Source organism: Salvelinus sp. IW2-2015, linkage group LG9, assembly GCF_002910315.2.
Source record: "Salvelinus sp. IW2-2015 linkage group LG9, ASM291031v2, whole genome shotgun sequence".
Classification (NCBI taxonomy): Eukaryota; Metazoa; Chordata; class Actinopteri; order Salmoniformes; family Salmonidae; genus Salvelinus; species Salvelinus sp. IW2-2015.
Window position 1 is genome coordinate 14,663,750 of NC_036849.1, and position 18,575 is coordinate 14,682,324.

The window sequence follows — 18,575 nt, forward strand, 5'->3', positions numbered from 1 at the left end:
ATGCTTGGGGTCATTGTTCATTTGGAAGACCTATTTGCGACCAAGCTTTAACTTCCTGACTGATGTCTTGAGATGTTGCTTCAATATATCCACATAATTGTTCAACCTCATGATGCCATCTATTTTGTGAAGTGCACCAGTCCCTCCTGCAGCAAAGCACCCACACAACATGATGCTGCCACCCCCGTGCTTCACGGTTGGGATGGTGTTCTTCGGCTTGCAAGCCTCCCCCTTTTTCATCAAAATATAACGATGGTCATTATGGCCAAACAGTTCTATTTGTGTGTCATCAGACCAGAGGACATTTGTCCAAAAAGTACGATCTTTGTACCCATGTGCAGTTGTAAACCATAGTCTGGCTTTTTTATGGTGGTTTTGTAGCAGTGGCTTCTTCCTTGCTGAGCGGCCTTTCAGGTTATGTTGCTATAGGATTCGTTTTACTGTGTATATAGATACTTTTGTACCTGTTTTCTCCAGCATCTTCACAAGGTCCTTTGCTGTTGTTCTGGGATTGATTTGCACTTTTCGCACCAAAGTACGTTCATGACCCACTGGAATTGTGATACAGGGAATTATAAGTGAAATAATCTGTCTGTAAACAATTGTTGGAAAAAATACTTGTGTCATGTACAAAGTAGATGTCCTAACCGACTTGCCAAAACTATAGTTTGTTAACAAGACATTTGTGGAGTGGTTGAAAAACTAGTTTTAATGACTCCAATCTAAGTGTATGTAAACTTCTGACTTCAACTAACTGTATGTGCTGTGTTGATCCCAGTCAAGCGTCCTCAAAAGATAATTGTTTATACTGTTATTTCATCTTCTACACACCTTGTTTTTGCTCTCTCCTCAGGTGGCAATAAAGATCATCGACAAGACACAACTAAACCCAAACAGCCTTCAGAAGGTAAGGATCCTCCCCGTGTTCCTGCGATTCACAGTAGACTTATTGAGGTGGTGTGACAAAGTTGATCATTTCTGAGTGTGGCTGTGCAACCCCTGACCTTTGTAGTTTTGGCCCTGGTTGTGGTTGTTGCCAGTCAGAGGGCATTATTGATCTGACTGATGTGCTGTAGCAGGCAGGGTTTTGGTAGACAGAAAGCAGAGCATGACCAGGGCATACCCGGGAAGCTTGTGTGGCCGTTGGTATTCTGCCTGCCCAACTCTGAGACTTAGGGTAAGCATCTCTCTCACTCACTGCTTAGCTGCAGTTTCCATCTGTTTCTCCACCATTGATTCTGTGCTTTGTATTTAAGGCCTGGCCCTTCGGCATAGACTATGCTAAACCAACAGAAACAATCAGAGCCATGAGGGGCACTTCATGAGGTGGCTTGTTGGAAACACACAAAGCATGACTCTTCTGTTGACAGCCTCCTTGTAGGTCCTTAGAAATAAACCCTAGGAGTAGTCATTTTGATTTAACTCATTTATAGCAATGCATAGGCTACAAATATCATGCTTAAATGTCCTCTTTGCCAGTTGAAATTCCCTTGTCTGACAATGCTATCAGAGACTTTGATTTGTGAACAATAGAAACTCTACCTCTCTCTGACACGGTCCATGTTTTGATTTAATGGCCCAAAAACCCGAAGCCACCCGCATTTGTAGTCTCCTCTTCTCAGTGGCCCTTGACCTTTGTGTTATGTAATTAGAGGTGTTGGATGTGAAGTTTTGTATTCCTCTTAGTTTGGAAGAGAGGAGGCCCAGCTCACATCTGTCACAAGCTTATTGTGATTTTATTTCGCCTCCCTCTATCCATCCCTAGCCCCCCCCCCCCTACTTCACTGGAGGTCACATGACCAGACCAGGCTGTTTTTGCCTAGGTTAGAGGGAAACAGTTATGGAAGCCCTTGATTAAAGGTAAACAGTTTTTTCTCAAATGTCGGTGTAGCATTTGCTTCTACTGCTCTCCTACTCTGTTCTCCTCAAGTCACCACAGAGCAGCACTAGTCTCAGTATAGGCTAATGAGAGCAGAAGCGGTGCTCACCAGTAAATGTGGAACTGCCTGTTAGAAAGTGACCCGCTGTGACAATTAGCATTGCGCAAGTAAAGATTAATGATCCATGTATTAGTGCTCTGGTATACCTGCATTGATTGCAACAACATCTAGAAGTGTTGTGTCTCGTGATGTTTTTGCAGACTTCTTAAATGCCCTGGCCTGATAGTTCCCATGTGGTCTGTGTCTATACCTCTACGCACACTCTGGATGTTTCTTGATGTTGACTGAAGTCTAACGTATGTGTGTGAGTGTGTGTGTGCGTGCGTCTGTGCATGCGTGCGTGTGTGTGAGAGTGAGAACTGACCAGTTCCGCTCTTTGTCACCCCATAAGCCTGTCATTAACTGCTGTGATATAGTGTTATCTGTCCCCCATAGTTTTTTCATTGGAAACAATGATACGCCTGCCTGCCTTTCCATGACATGGATAATGGCCTTTGATTTTTTCTCAATATTTATGCAGAACTATGACAATATTTTGGATGTAATAATGGGTAGAGAGATGTAATGGGAAAAGTGAGCTTAAATTTGAACCACTCGGTCTTCATCCTCCTCCAGGCTGGCTGGCTTCGCCAGTACGGAGTGTGGCCTGTGTCTGTGTGTCTGTCTGTTATTTTTGTATGTTTTTAACAGGCAGATCAGCTTTAATATTGCAGATAAATTGTGGGTTCTATCTATGTAATTGTTTACATAATTTCCTATCCCCCATATACAGTGCATTCGGAAAGTATTCAGACCCCTTGACTTTATCCGCATTTTGTTACGTTACAGCCTTATTCTAAAATGCATTACATTAGTGTTTTTCATCAATCTACACAATATACCCCATACTGACAAAACAAAAACAGGTTTTTAGAAATGTTCACAAATAAGAAAACAACAACAACTGAAATATAAATTTACATAAGTATTCAGACCTTTTACGCCTCCCTAACCCTGATTGCTCAGTTTGGCCGGGCAGCCAGCTCAAGGAAGAGTCTTGGTGGTTCCAAACTTCTTCCATTTAAGAATGATGGAGGCTACTGTGTTCTTGGTTACCTTCAATGCTGCAGACATTTTTTGGTACCCAGATCAATGACACCCTTGTTTTTAAGCCCTAGATTTCTAGCCTCTTGATATTACTGTTGGATCTGATTTTAATAGCTAACATTTCTATGGCCATAATAAATAGATATGCCGATAATGGACATCCTTGTTTTACTCCTCTTGCCCGTTTTTAATACTTTCTGAGAAGTAGCCATTATTTACTATTTTATCACATGGGGTTACTATACATAACTTTAACCCATTGTACAACACTAAAATAGTCAAATTATATATAAATTCTAGTCGTACTTTATCCAAGGCCTTTTCAAAATCAGCTATTAATGCCAGGCCTGGTTTCCCAGATTTCTTTCTAGTTTTCTATTGTGTCAAGTACTTGTCTTAAATTATCTACAATGTATCACCCATGTAAAAAAAACATTTGATTAGGATTAATATTATCTGACAATACCTTTTTAATTCTAAGCGCTGTACATTTTTCTAGGATTTGAAGTGAAGTGAAGTGCAAGGGGCCTCCGGTTTGTTAGGTGGACTGGATCTGATAGTTTACCATGTGTATAGGAGTGGTTAAATTTTTAAAATAATGGACCTTTGGGTGAACAGTTAGGATATGTCTTTGAGCTGCAACTTTCAGACATGGTGATATACTGTATCTCCTCTAATGCATTGTTTATGTCTACTGCAGCACTATTTTGTCTTGGATAATGCCAGCCGCACAGTAGTATGGCACAACATCAGGCATGTGTCCTGTTCCATTAAAGATGGATGACTTTTATTATTTTATGGATGGAAGGGGGATGGGAGCACAGCTAGCTATAGTTAAAGGGAGATCAATCAAAAAAACTGCACATGGCTCTGACACAACTCTGTAATGGTTATGGAGCATTTGTCTAGTGTGTGCGTGCACATCCTGCTCAAATTAAGTTGAAAATGGTAGTCTAAGGTTCCCTACTGTTTCTCTGACACATCCAGTCCAACACTGAAATATGAATTCATTTATTTTCTCTCCTTCCAGCTCTTCAGAGAAGTAAGAATAATGAAGCTTTTAAACCACCCAAATATAGGTAAGCAGAACACACACATACACACAATTGCAGCTGGGGAAGCAGACAGGATTCTCTGCTAATTTCGTTTGATTTTGTACCCCACGCATGTCATGATTTCTCAAATCTGATTATAATGACATGCACAATGATAACCATCTAAAAGAGAGAAAGAACCGCTTCTACATCCCACCTCTGCTATATATAGCCCTGGAGCTCAGCCACTCTTCATCCAGAGACTGTTAGATCAGCTCACGGAAAACACTGCAGGGAAGACGACTTTACAGTATATACCCAATAAGCATGTGTGAGTGCCCTACAGTATATGCACAAGTGAGATATGGTAAGCGTTAGTCTATGACTGGGTCCCACACACAGGCACGCATGCACAAAAGGAAATTAGAAATGTCTTCAATTTCCTCAGCCTCCTCAAGGCTTTCAGCAGTAGAAAATGTAAGTTATTGGATTCCTTGCTTTAAGACAGCTTGCTATTGATACTGAGGAACAGACACTCCCTAGAACCATCTTGAATGCCCTGTGCGCTATCCAGGACAAGCATTTGACAAAGTTGAGCCAGAAAGATGCAATGTAGTAGTTGTTGTTGCGTGTAGGCCAAAGACAAATTGTTTTCTTTCTCTTTCCTCCTCAGTCAAGTTGTTTGAGGTGATCGAGACAGAGAGGACACTGTACCTGGTGATGGAGTATGCCAGTGGAGGTGAGCAGTATTACGCCTTGGCTTCTCAGCCCTCCAAACTGCTGTGATGGTATAGGGCTTGGTGAAGAGTCATACATATCAAGTGCTGGTGAAGTGTTACTTATTTGTAGAATTTGTGTGTGTGTGTGTGGGGGGGGGGGGRRRSRRRGGKGGGGGGGRGGWTTATTTATTTAAGATGTTTGAAGAGGTAGGATTTCAGATGGGCAGGGACTCTGCTGTGCTAGCTTCAGGGGGAAGCTGGTTCTTCCATTGGGGTGCCAGGACAGAGAAGAGCTTGATCTGGGTGGGAGAGCTAAGAGACACACACACACACGGACATGGACACACACACTTACTCCCTGCCTCCGGTCAACACTGAGTGTGTGTGGGAGGGTTTTGAGGATGCAGAACTAGAGGTTTTATGGGGGGAGTTGTGTTGATGCTGGTCCCCCCCCCCCACACACAAACACACAGGTGCGTGGGCTGAGGAAAACCTCTGATGTTGTAGCCATACTCAGAAGCTTGTGCCTTCAGGACAGAACTACAGTATATTAATTAGAGTTCTGTGTCCCTCTGTAGGCATGAGGAACAGTTGGGCTCACATGCTCCAGATACTGTTTTTCAAAGTAGTTATTCACTTTTTTTATTTTTATTTTTATTTTTATTTTTTACATTTACCTCATTTGATGTACTGTCTGAATGTTGACTTTTTAAACCTTTTTTCCCTTTGCATATTTCAACCTTTAATTTCAGCTCCTTACTTTTGTGTTTCTCTTGCAGGAGAGGTCTTTGACTACCTTGTTGCACACGGAAGGATGAAAGAAAAAGAGGCCAGGGCTAAATTTAGACAGGTAAGTACAGGACTTTTCCCGCAGTGTGCTGGATTCACACCCTGCCTGCCTGGCCATACGTCACAAGTCAGTGTCCTGACCCACCCAGGGTAGACTGCTGTCACTGTGGAGTGACACAGAGCTCCCCTCGTCTCTTATCTCTCTGGCACTGACGGTGAAACACTGGGGGTGTGCTGCCTACACACACACAGTGCTCTGCAGTGGAAGGACAGGCACACTCAGAAATGTCTAGGCTATAGCTTCCTACTTCCCTAGTCTCACTGCAGGTTCATCTTACTGCAGAGTTTCACTGGGGGCACGGATACACTGATACATCTAGAGCAGATGCTCACACAGGAAGAGAGGAGACACAGTTTTCTCCCAGCTAGAGATGTCATGTCTACACCTTGTGGCTGAGATACTCTGTGTCTCTAGCTGTATCTTCTCACTCTACACCACATCTCCTCACCACATCCTTCACCCGGGGGGAGGGGTGTGTGAAAACATTGTCAGGTGGAAGTCTGTAACTGTCTGTCTATCTGTCTGTTTCTATGTAGATCGTATCTGCTGTGCAGTACTGCCACCAGAAGCACATTGTCCATAGAGACCTGAAGGTAAGGAACCAGTGAGGGCCTGGCTGGGGGAGGGGTGAAGGGGGTGTATGTGGGGGAGAGGAGGATGAAGTCAGGTGGCTGGAGGCAGGCTTTTTACCTGCTCACATGTTCTCCGCTGCACAATATACTCACGTAAAGCAAGCATTCCATTTAGCCAGCCTATGTTATGCTGCCACGTGTAGAATAAATATTGATGCTCCTGTATTTTAATCTCGGTTAGCGTGAGTGGGTCGACCTCGGTGGGAGTGACTCTGTTCAGAGTTCCCATCTCCTCTCCTCTGGCGTCAGCCGCGTGTCCGCACTCTGCTTCCTCTGTAGAGCTTCATGAATGATCCATGAGGACAGAGATGTGAGAGCAGAGAGCAGCCATCTCCACCCTGTGTGTTTGTGTCACTGGGGAGAGGAGGAAACACAGTTAAACTTTAAACACGACACTAACTTTGACTTGCAGAGCACTTTGTTTTTGTGGGGGGGTGTTCTGTAAAGGGCCCTCTTCAGGCATCAGTTGATATTTTTGTGCCTCTGACATCTCTATATCTTATTGGAACTCTACTGTTATCATGAGTCTTTGAGTTATTCAAGTATTTGCTTTTACCTGTGACCCAGGTGGTCTGTTACCTACATCTATTATATTTCACTGCTATCTCTCACCTCATCCTTACTTCCATTTTCTCTCTCTTCCCTCCTGTGTCTCTAGGCAGAGAACCTGCTGCTGGATGCAGACATGAACATTAAGATAGCAGACTTTGGTTTCAGTAATGAGTTCACCCTGGGGAACAAGCTGGACACGTTCTGTGGCTCCCCACCCTACGCCGCCCCAGAGCTGTTCCAGGGGAAGAAGTACGACGGGCCCGAGGTGGACGTCTGGAGCCTAGGGGTCATCCTTTACACACTGGTCAGCGGCTCGCTGCCCTTCGATGGGCAGAACCTCAAGGTCTGCAAAAATACTATCGCAAAAATACTTCCATCCTCAGTTCCTTTGTCATTGGGAGATTCATAGTCAATTAAACATATGGGTAAAATTTTAGATGAACAAGAACTCACAATTTCAGCGATGTCCTCATTGCCTGTCTCATTCACTCTTTCTCCCTGTCTGTCTCTCTGTAGGAGCTTAGGGAGCGGGTTCTGAGGGGGAAATATCGTATTCCCTTCTACATGTCCACAGACTGCGAGAACCTTCTCAAGCGCTTCCTGGTGCTCAACCCGGCCAAGCGGGGGACTTTCGAGGTGAGGGACGACAGCGAAAATGTAAATATTCTACACTTCTTTATTCACTCCGCCATGGCACTCCAGAGCATTTCTTTCCACCCGCCATCTCTCCATCCATCCACCACTCCTCGGCCTGGCATCTGCTCGACACTCTCTTTTTGTGCTGATTTCATATTCTCCCTTCTCTTTATCTCTCTCCGCTGTTGGCACAATACATAATTCATGATCACTCTCATTTTTATCCTTTTTGTTTCTGAGAACAACACAGACATTGTCTTAGTTTCTGTGTTCACATTGTGCGTGCTAGAATCCATCCTCATCCCTCTTGTCACCAGATGTTCAGATTAGCTATAACCTTGCATTGAAAGATGTCATTTAGAATAGGTGTCGGCCTCGTGGTTGTACGTTTCCTATTATCTTGTAAACCCGTCGTACACGACGGTCCTATTGATTGGCGAGTTTGTTTGAAAATGACATTATACAGACTTTAAATGGCGATTCTGCTTTCAAACAGTGGAGCGTTTCTTCGAATCAAAATCTCTATCCAATCTTTTTCAAGGAAACCACAATTCACTTGATTTGAGTTCAATGATGTGAAAGTGAATTTAAGAGGGTTCCTATTGTTACACACATCCCCCTGCATCCATGTATACGTATGACTGATCATGATGTTAAAACCCTGAACTAAGAGGACCCTGGCCTGTATTACAAGGACTATTTTCTTTTTCTTTCAGCAAATCATGAAGGACCGCTGGATCAACGTGGGATCGGAGGAGGACGAGCTTACGGCTTTTGTAGAACCAGAACAGGACATCACGGATCAGAAGAGAATAGGTACTAAACAGGAGAAAAACTGCTCTTGTTATTGCGCTTCAGAAACTCAAGTGTGTAGGCAGCAGCAACACTGCAACAGAATCACTCTCAGTATTTAAACACTTTGAAAAGAAAAAGAAGAGATGCAGCATAAAAGCAGCCCTGTTTCTGCGAGAGCCCCTGAGAGAGGGTGAGACACATGAGACAGAGAGAGAGCCTCCACATCCTGCCCTGGATAAAAGCACTACAGCGGGAGAGGGAGGGGTAGAGAGGGCGTATGCTCTGAAAGATGTCCTCTGGAGTGTGGGGGTATTGCATAATAGCAGCTGGGATCTCTGTCAGAGCACATGTGTTAGAGGGAGATGCCAGTCACCTAGCGCAAAGAGAGAAAGAGAGGGGGGAGATTGGATGGAGCACATGTTTCACTGAGGGCTCTGTAGTCTAGTGGAGGGAGATCACATGTTTCACTGAGGGCTCTGTAGTCTAGTGGAGAGAGATCACATGTTTCACTGAGGGCTCTGTAGTCTAGTGGAGAGAGATTCAACATGCTTTCACTGAGGCTCTGTAGTCTAGTGGAGAGAGATCACATGTTTCACTGAGGGCTCTGTAGTCTAGTGGAGAGAGATCCACATGTTTCACTGAGGGCTCTGTAGTTCTAGTGGAGAGAGATCACATGTTTCACTGAGGGCTCTGTAGTCTAGTGGAGAGAGATCACATGTTTCACTTAGGCTCTGTAGTCTAGTGGAGAGAGATCACATGTTTCACTGAGGGCTCTGTAGTCTCTTCATGGGAGAGATCATAGGGTGCCGACTTTCATCCAGTCGAACGGAAACTCCTCAGTGGGCTTTAGTGAAGCCTTATCTTCCAAAACAAATTGAATGGATAGATAGAGAGAAGATGGATAGATGGAGAGAAGGATGGATAGATGGAGAGAAGGATGGATAGATGGAGAGAAGGGGGATAGATGGAGAGAGAAGGATGGATAGATGAGAGAAGGATGGATTAGATGGAGAGAAGGGTGGATAGATGGAGAGAAGGATGGATAGATGGAGAGAAGGGTGGATAGATGGAGAGAAGGATGGATAGATGGAGAGAAGGGTGGATAGAAAGAGAGAAGGGTGGATAGAAAGAGAGAAGGATGCAGAGATAGAGGGAACTGATGTATTATGGGAGCTGATGTATGATGGAACTACAGCTACGGGATCTTCCCCACCTGGCATGCTCCTCTCAACGTGATGCGAGCAACACAGCGGGGGAGGAAGTGATTGGTCGGGAGGCAGTGGAAGATGGGGAGTGAGTGGTTGGAAGGCAGCGGGGGTGGCAGTGATTGGTTGGGAGGCCTGTGTGTTACCCACTCCTCCCCTCCCCCCAGCACTTTTCCTCCTCTGCTGATGGATAGGGCGAGAGGGAGGAGGGGTGATAACACCTGAGCTGGAATGCAATGCTGACTCACTCATGATGAGGTTTCTGCTGCATTTAATAAGTGGTGGATTCGCTCTTGTCGTTATGGTGGAATAGGAAGATATAAATACACCATTGCTTTAAATGAGTCAGAGGACAAAGTGTGCATAATTGCTTATGAATTTTGTATTAACTATGTAGAACACACTAAGGATGTGGGCTGTTTTTGGTTGCTGACACTTGTGAATAAAGATCTTTCTGGTATTACGTTTGTTAACATTTTGGGTTGCAGGATTGGGGTCAATTTCATTAAATGAATAGTCCCTGAAAATAAGAAAGTTGTTGACAATGGTTGTAGAGGTGAGGGCTGTGTATGTGAACCCATGTCTCTGTACTGTTCCAGATGTAATGGTGGGGATGGGCTTCTCTCCAGAGGACATCCAGGAGTCTCTGGCCAAGATGAAGTATGATGAGATTACTGCCACCTACCTGCTGCTGGGGAGGAAGTCTTCTGAGGTCAGAGCAACACCATAGATAGTTGTTGATATCTTCATTCTAGTGCACAGTATATCCAGAGTCCAGTCTTTTTAACGCGTGTTCTTGTGACCTTTGACCCCTAGCTGGAGCCCAGTGAGTCAACCTCCAGTAGCAACCTGTCCCTGGCTAAGCCCCGGCCCACCAGCGAGCTCAATGGCCAGTCTCCCTCCCACCTCAAAGTCCAGCGGAGCATCTCCTCCAACCAGAAACAGAGACGCTATAGTGACCAGGGTGAGACACTCACAAACATTTAGAGGCAATTCTCATCTTTGACTCATGCTTTTCAGCTTAAATGTGAGACTAAAGATATTCAGTTCTATGTAGGCCAGTAATGTTTCTTTCTATATCCTTTTACTATTTCTTCCTCGTTTTCTCTCTCTTCTCCAGTGGGTCAGAATGTTCCCCAAGGGTCCGGATACCCCAAGAGGAGCCAGACCAGCACGGTCGAAAACAACATCAAAGAGGAGGGAGGGGTGCAGCTCCGCAAACCCAATACCCCCGGGGGGCGCAGTGTCCCCCCCTCCAGCCCCCTGCTGGGGAACGCCAACAACCCCAACAAGGCTGATATTCCCAATGGCAAGAAGGGTGCTACCCCCGTCTCCAACGTGAGTGTCTGCTATTCCATTCAATTAGCGATTCTAGAACATATTATGACACTTGAAGTGTGGATGAATCCCTCATTCTGATTTGATGATGTGTGCTGAATCAGCGTTTCTGTACCACCCTGCAGAATAACACTGGCTCTGGCGGGATGACGAGGAGAAATACGTACGTGTGCAGCGACAAGAACGCTACGGACCGTCTCTCTGTCATTCCCAATGGGAAGGAGAAAAGGTAAGGAACAGGCCGGAATGTTGCTGTGTTCACTGGCTGCCTGAACTAAACCCCTAGTGGCCCCTTTCACAGGAACCCTCCACATGGCATCAGCATTCAACACAGCACCTTCACTGTCCATCCCCCCAAGGGCACAGAGGAGAGAACTATGTGTAGGAATACTGTTATTATTGAGAGAAGTTATTAAAGAAAAACACAACAAGGCCTTTAGGGGAGAAATATCATCAATTTCTTGCTCTTCTTTTACTTGCCTTTCTTGGTTCCCTTTTTCTTCTCTTCTATCTATCTGGTTACCTCTTGGTCTGGTTGTGTCCCAGTATAACTGAGATGTCTGCCTGTGTGACGAGTAGTCCGTTCTCTGGCTTTGCCCACGTGTTGGCTGGCTCGTCCACCTCGGTCCAGCTGAGGTACCAGGCCTCTGGCCCTCTCTCTGCCTGCCCCTCAGACTCAGACTGGGCCACGCTGCCCCACTCCCACTGCACTCTGGACTTCTACAGGCCCAAGTAAGACGGCAGGCAGGGCCTCCAACTGTCTGTTTGATTTCTCCCCTCCCACGTGTAGACCACCTATTTCACTTTCTCAGGCCCTCTCTAACCCACGCAACGGCCCCACATCGACATCCATCCCTTTTATGGGCTATCTCTAACCGTTGTGATGATGACATCTCTCCCTCTCTGTAACCTCTTATAGGAGACAACCCCACCCTTTATTATACACACAACTCTGTTCCCTAATCTCTCCATCCTCTGCTTGGACCTTGGAGCTTTGGTCTGACCCTGGTCTTGCCCTGGTATGGCACTGGGCCCGGTTTCCCAAAAGCATCTTCATTAACGTTGCACTTGAAAACGCTCGTAATGTAACGCCTGCCTAATGACCACTTGTAGGACAGCTAAGTGCGTCGTTAGATGTTTTTTTCCCTCCCGTGTCACTTTATACACAAAAGATCTCCGCTAAACATAGAATCACATGGTTTATCTTTCTTTCTGTGACCACAGATAACTTAGAACAAAGTTGCCAATGTCTTTGCAATTGATACAAACAAGCGATATATGAAAAGATGCTTCAAATGAAAACCGAGATGACTGCATCAAATTATAAATACAGTAGGCTAGAGGTCGACCGATTATGATTTTTCATCACCGATACCGATTATTGGGGGACCAAAAAAGCCGATACCGATTAATCGGTAATTTTTTTTTTTTTTTTTGTTGTAATAATGACAATTACAACAATACTGAATGAACACTTATGTCACGCTCGTCGTAACGTTGAAGAATGCCCACACAGATCACAACTGACCAATCAAAACATAAAACATACAAAGCAAACTCTGGTCAGGCCGTGACAGTACCCCTCCCCCAAGGTGCGGACTCCGGCCGCAAAACCTGAACCTATAGGGGAGGGTCTGGGTGGGCATCTATCCGCGGTGGCGGCTCTGGCGCTGGACGTGGCCCCCACTCCACCATAGTCAATCCCCTCTTCCGTGGCCTCCTAGGAATGGTGACCCTCCTAAATGACCCCACTCCACTGAGGGGCAGCTCCGGACTGAGGGGCAGCTCCGGACTGAGGGGCAGCTCCGGACTGAGGGGCAGCTCATGACTGAGGAGTAGCTCATGACTGAGGGGTAGCTCATGACTGAGGGGTAGCTCATGACTGAGGGGTAGCTCATGACTGGCGGGCGGCTCTGTGCGGCCTCCTGGACTGGCGGGCGGCTCTGGCGGCTCCTGACTGGCGGGCGCTCTGGCGGCTCCTGACTGGCGGGCGGCTCTGGCGGCTCCTGACTGGCGGGCGGCTCTGCTTGGCGGCTCTGACTGACGGGCGGTCTCAGGACAGCGGGCGGCTCAGGCTTGCCGAGGCGCACTGTAGGCCTGGTGCGTGGTGCCGGAACTGGTGGTACCGGACTGGGGACACGCACCTCAAGGCTAGTGCGGGGAGAAGGAACAGGATGTACTGGGCTGTGGAGGCGCACTGTAAGCCTGGTGCGTGGTGCCGGAACTGGTGGTACCGGGCTGGGGACACGCACCTCCGGGCGAGTGCGGGGAGGAGAATCAGGGCGTACAGGGCTCTGGAGACGCACAGGAAGCCTGGTGCGTGGTGTTGGCACTGTTGGTACTGGGCTGATGACACGCACCTCAAGGCGAGTGCGGGGTGCTGGATCTGGAGGCCTGGTACGTGGCGCCGGCACCAGAGAGCTGGTGCGTGGGGCTGCCACAGGAGAGCTGGTGCGCTGAGCTGGCACAGGACGTGCAGGGCTAGGGAGGCGCACAGGAGGCCTGGTGCGTGGGGCTGGCACAGTCTTCACCAGACGGCTARSACGCACYTCAGGACGAGTATGGAGAGCTGACTCAGGTGACATCAAATCCCCGACACGCTCCGTCGGGCGGATGTCGTGCCTCATGCACCAAACCAGCAAATCCCTAATTTCTCTCTCCTCCAATTTCCCCATTAAATCCTTCACAGTCTCTGCTTCACTCACCCTGCTCACCTCCAACTCCACCCCGACTGGCTCCGGTTCCATCCTCGGCTCCTCACGGTAAGCACGGGGAGCTGGCTCAAGTCTCCTACTTGACCCAGCTACACTCCCTGTGTGCCCCCCCCCCCCCAAATTGTTGGGGCTGCCTCTCGGGTTTCCAGCCGCGCTTTCGTGCAGCCTCCTCATAACGCCGCCTCTCGGCTTTCACTGCCTCCAGCTCTGCCTTGGGGCGGCAATATTCACCCGGCTGTACCCCGGGTCCTTTTCCGTCTAATATCTCCTCCCAAGTCCATTGTTCCACAAAGCGCTGTTCCTCTCTTTCACGCTGCTTGGTCCTTTGATGGTGGGTTATTCTGTCACGATCGTCGTAACGTTGAAGAGAGGAGGACCAAGGCGCAGCATGAAATGAATACATTCTTCAATATTTAATGAAGACGAAAATGAAGAACACTAAACCTCTAACGAGCCTCTACCCCGGGTCCGGGAGCACCCCCACCCCCCCCACACACTGATTAGCATACCTAGCATAGCTTCACAAGTAGATAGTAGCATCTAAAATATCATTAAATCACAAGTCCAAGACACCAGATGAAAGATACAGATCTTGTGAATAAAGCCACCATTTCAGATTTTTAAAATGTTTTACAGGGAAGACAAAATATGTAAATCTATTAGCTAAACACGTTAGCAAAATACACCACTATTCTAACTCCATCAGTTTCTTACTCCTTCAGGTGCTATCACAATTCGGCTCAACTAAGATATTGATATCCACTAACCAAGAAAAAACCTCTTCAGATGACAGTCTGATAACATATTCATGGTATAGGATAGTTTTTGTTAGAAAAAAGTGCATATTTCAGGTAGAAATCACAGTTTACAATTGCACCCACCATCACAAATCGACTAGAATTACTAGATAGAGCAACGTGTATGACCAATTTACTCATCATAAAACATTTCATAAAAATAGACAAAGCATAGCAATGGAAAGACCCAGTTCTTGTGATTTCAGACCATATTTCAGATTTTCTAAGCGTTTTTCAGCGAAAACACAATAAATCGATAAGTTAGCATACCACATGTGCAAACGTTACCAGAGCATCGATTCCAGCCAAAGAGCGCTATAACGTAATCACCGCCAAAATATATTAATTTTTTCACTAACCTTCTCAGAATTCTTCCGATGACACTCCTGTAACATCATTTTACAATATACATATACAGTTTGTTCGAAAAGGTGCATATTTAGCCATAAAAACCGTGGTTACACAATAAAAATACTAGGAAATCAAGCCTCAATATGTCTGACGTCATCTATCAGAGTGATCTAGTTTAATTGAAAGCTAATCATATACTTGACTAAAAAATACAGGGTTGACAGCAATCGAAAGACAAATTAGTTCTTAATGCAACCGCTGATTTACATTTTTAAAATTATCCTTACTTTTCAATACAGGGTTGGCCAAGTGAAGCTATACCAAACAAAATGGCGAAATATGCGTTTAAAATATTTCGACAGAAACACGATTTATCATATTAATATTGCTTACTTTGAGCTGTTCTTCCATCAATTCTTGGGCAATGTATCCTTTCTATGTTATAAACGTCTTTTGGTCGATAGATGTCCTCTGTCCTTCGAAATGTCCACCACCAACGACCGACACCCTAAAACGTGTCCAAACTTTCAGAGTGCACAACAAAGAAATTCCTCAAAATCGCACTAAACGGATATAAATTGCTATAAAACGGTTCAAATTAACTACATTATGATGTTTTAAACAACTATAACGACTGAAAACATGACCGGAGAAATATTGCTGGTTAGAAAACGATTTGAACGAGGCAGGTCCGATGTCCTTCACGCTTCAGGCGCACGATGAGAAAGGGGGGTCTCTGTACATTTTGGTCTTTTATAATGGCTGTGAATGTCCCATCGATTTCATTGAAAACGTGATGACGTACAGACACCCAGAGGAAGACGTAGGCAGTGTCGGTTTCTTCATAGCATTCACTGTCGCCTTAAAAACAGACCCCAGATCAGAGGTAAAAATTTCTGAAATCTGAACCCTGTCATGAAAAGTGCTGTGAGAATTGTTCTGTACCACTCAGAGACAAAATTCCACTTCTATAGAAACTAGAAGGTGTTTTCTATCCAATAATAACAATAATATGCATATTGTACGATCAAGAATTTAGCACGAGGCAGTTTAATTTGGAGACACAAATATGCTAATGCGGAACAGCACCCCCTATAGTTGCAAGAAGTTAAACAAACTTACAAAACAACAACAAACAAACGTGACGCTATATAATAAACAAGTGCAGGCACAGGCAACTTACACATAGACATAGACAATAACCCACAACCCACAATACAAAACAGGCTACCTAAATATGGTTCCCAATCAGAGACAACGCAAAACACCTGTCTCTGTTGAGAACCATATCAGGCCAAACACAGAAATAGACAAACCAGAGAAACAACATAGAATGCCCACACAGATCACACCCTGACCAACCAAAACATAAAACATACAAAACAAACTCTGGTCAGGGCGTGACAACTTATTTTAACTTAATATAATACATCAATAAAATCAATTTAGCCTCAAATAAATAATGAAACATGTTCAATTTGGTTTAAATAATGCAAAAACAAAGTGTTGGAGAAGAAAGTAAAAGTGCAATATGTGCCATGTAAGAAAGCTAACGTTTAAGTTCCTTGCTCAGAACATGAGAACATATGAAAGCTGGTGGTTCCTTTTTACATGAGTCTTCAATATTCCCAGGTAAGAAGTTTTAGGTTGTAGTTATTATACGAATTATAGGATATTTCTCTCTATACCATTTGTATTTCATTAACCTTTGACTATTGGATGTTCTTATAGGCACTTTAGTATTGCCAGTGTAACAGTATAGCTTCCATCCCTCTCCTCGCTCCTATCTGGGCTCGAACCAGGAACACAACGACAACAGCCACCCTCGAAGCAGCGTTACCCATGCAGAGCAAGGGGAAGAACTACTCCAAGTCTCAAGAGCGAGTGACATTTGAAACGCTATTAGCGCGCACCCGCTAACTAGCTAGCCATTTCACATCGGTTACACCAGCCTAATCTCGGGAGTTGATAGGCTTGAAGCACAGCGAAGAGCTTCTGGCAAAACGCAGGAAAGTGCTGTTTGAATGAATGCTTACGAGCATGCTGCTGCCTACCACCGCTCAGTCAGACTTAGTTATCATCATAGACTTAGTTAACACAATAACACACAGAAATACGAGTCTTAGGTCATTAACATGATCGAATCCGGAAACTATCATCTCGAAAAACAATTGTTATTCTTTCAGTGAAATACGGAACCGTTCCGTATTTTATCTAACGGGTGGCATCCATAAGTCTAAATATTCCTGTTACATTTCACAACCTTCAATGTTATGTCATAATTACGTAAAATTCTGGCAAATTAGGCGGCCCAAACTGTTGCATATACACTGACTCTGCGTGCAATGAACGCAAGAGAAGTGACACAATTTCACCTGGTTAATATTGCCTGCTAACCTGGATTTCTTTTAGCTAAATATGCAGGTTTAAAAATATATACTTCTGTGTATTGATTTTAAGAAAGGCATTGATGTTTATGGTTAGGTACACATTGGAGCAACGATACGCACCGCATCGATTATATGCAACGCAGGACACGCTAGTATAAGGGATTTGCGTCAATTCAAATCTGGTATCAGGACAAAATGTGATTCAGAGTCACCGAATATACTTTAAGTATTTTTATTAAACTCAAGCGATAAATGGTAAATGTAATTTTCGTATATACGGGTTCACTGTAACACCTCGCAGGGTAGAACAGAAAACTGGCAGGATGTAAGTAGCTGTTCTTATACTGTGATAGACGTAGTTCCAACCCGTCTGTTGGCCTATCACAGTATAGGCTGAGCGTGGTTTAAACTTGCTCAGCCTATCGCCGGTGCTCAGGCTGGTCCCAGCCTCTTGGCGCTCCTTGGTGTCCGGCGCTGTTGCTGTGTAGATTGCGCTCCCACATCCTAGAGACTGGGGCCAGACAGTTCTGTAACATTGTTTGAGCTATTTGCACCTGCATAGAAAGCATACTGTTCTCGCTCAAGGTTAACCACAGCTTCTCAGCACACTTATCTGGGGCAAAATGTTACTTCCAGCACACACACACAGACACCCAAGCGCCCAGGCCAACAGTTGCTAATATTCAGTCACGTGATGTAGTATTGGGTTATAGCACAATAAACACAGATCCTCACAATTCCCCCTTTTTACACCCCTAAGGGGTGTAAATTAAAACAGAAACCATCAAATTCAATGATCGATACATACATACCAGGTTGTTGATAAACCCAGGAACTTTAAACCTTTAATGACCATTCAGAACACGTTCTCAGTACCCTAGTAACATATTAGATAACATAGGGATTTTTAGGAGTCCCCCTTTTGACACCCCTAGGGTGTCACTCATTATCCTTTACTTCAGCGGTCACAGTATAGTAATATGTTAATAGTATTTCATGAAAATAGTAAAACGTATTTTTTCTTTTTTTTTTTTTTTTTTTTAAATCAACAATAACACCAATCAACAAATGATATACGCTAAGCTGCATGTCTACTCCCCCTTTTGACACCTTTTTAGGGTGTCACACTCAATACAACGATTAAAAGAAACACACCTTTATTGTATAAAGAATAAAAACCATCTAGTCCACCCTGCTACACCTAACAGGTACTAGTTTGGCTACCTCCCACCCAGGAAATGTAAACCTTGACATAAGGTAGGACAACATGCAGGGTAAAAGATTACAAGGATATATTGTGAAACATAAAGCAATAAATTAAACTAAAAATAAGAAGACATTTATTTTTTTATTTTTTTTATAGCAAACCATGGATCGTCCTCTGCCAAGGCAGTCTCAGCATCCCCCCTGGGAGCAAGCAATGGCATCATAACCGCAGCGTGCGCAACATCTGTAAAATATTTCTTCAAACAGGGGATAATACATGCAGCACAGCACATTAACATAAGAAATACAACTATTAGGGTCAGAAATCCA

The 18,575-nt window shown here is 44.8% G+C and overlaps 1 protein-coding gene across 20 annotated transcripts in view; it reads left to right on the forward strand.

Annotated features, from left to right (window-relative positions):
- Nucleotides 1–18,575, forward strand: part of mark3a (MAP/microtubule affinity-regulating kinase 3a) — a 39,329-nt gene that overhangs the window by 5,137 nt on the left and 15,617 nt on the right. For 11 of the 20 annotated variants that reach the window (XM_023994364.2, XM_023994372.2, XM_023994373.2 and 8 more), the window contains exons 3-14: nucleotides 854–907; nucleotides 4,057–4,105; nucleotides 4,734–4,799; nucleotides 5,559–5,629; nucleotides 6,166–6,222; nucleotides 6,920–7,156; nucleotides 7,330–7,470; nucleotides 8,166–8,265; nucleotides 10,049–10,161; nucleotides 10,266–10,413; nucleotides 10,570–10,787; nucleotides 10,913–11,016. In XM_023994364.2, coding sequence (XP_023850132.1) covers nucleotides 854–907; nucleotides 4,057–4,105; nucleotides 4,734–4,799; nucleotides 5,559–5,629; nucleotides 6,166–6,222; nucleotides 6,920–7,156; nucleotides 7,330–7,470; nucleotides 8,166–8,265; nucleotides 10,049–10,161; nucleotides 10,266–10,413; nucleotides 10,570–10,787; nucleotides 10,913–11,016 — 1,358 coding nt within the window. The remainder of the gene's footprint in view (nucleotides 1–853; nucleotides 908–4,056; nucleotides 4,106–4,733; nucleotides 4,800–5,558; nucleotides 5,630–6,165; nucleotides 6,223–6,919; nucleotides 7,157–7,329; nucleotides 7,471–8,165; nucleotides 8,266–10,048; nucleotides 10,162–10,265; nucleotides 10,414–10,569; nucleotides 10,788–10,912; nucleotides 11,017–18,575) is intronic. The other 9 variants (XM_023994367.2, XM_023994369.2, XM_023994370.2 and 6 more) reach the window with 1 other exon arrangement.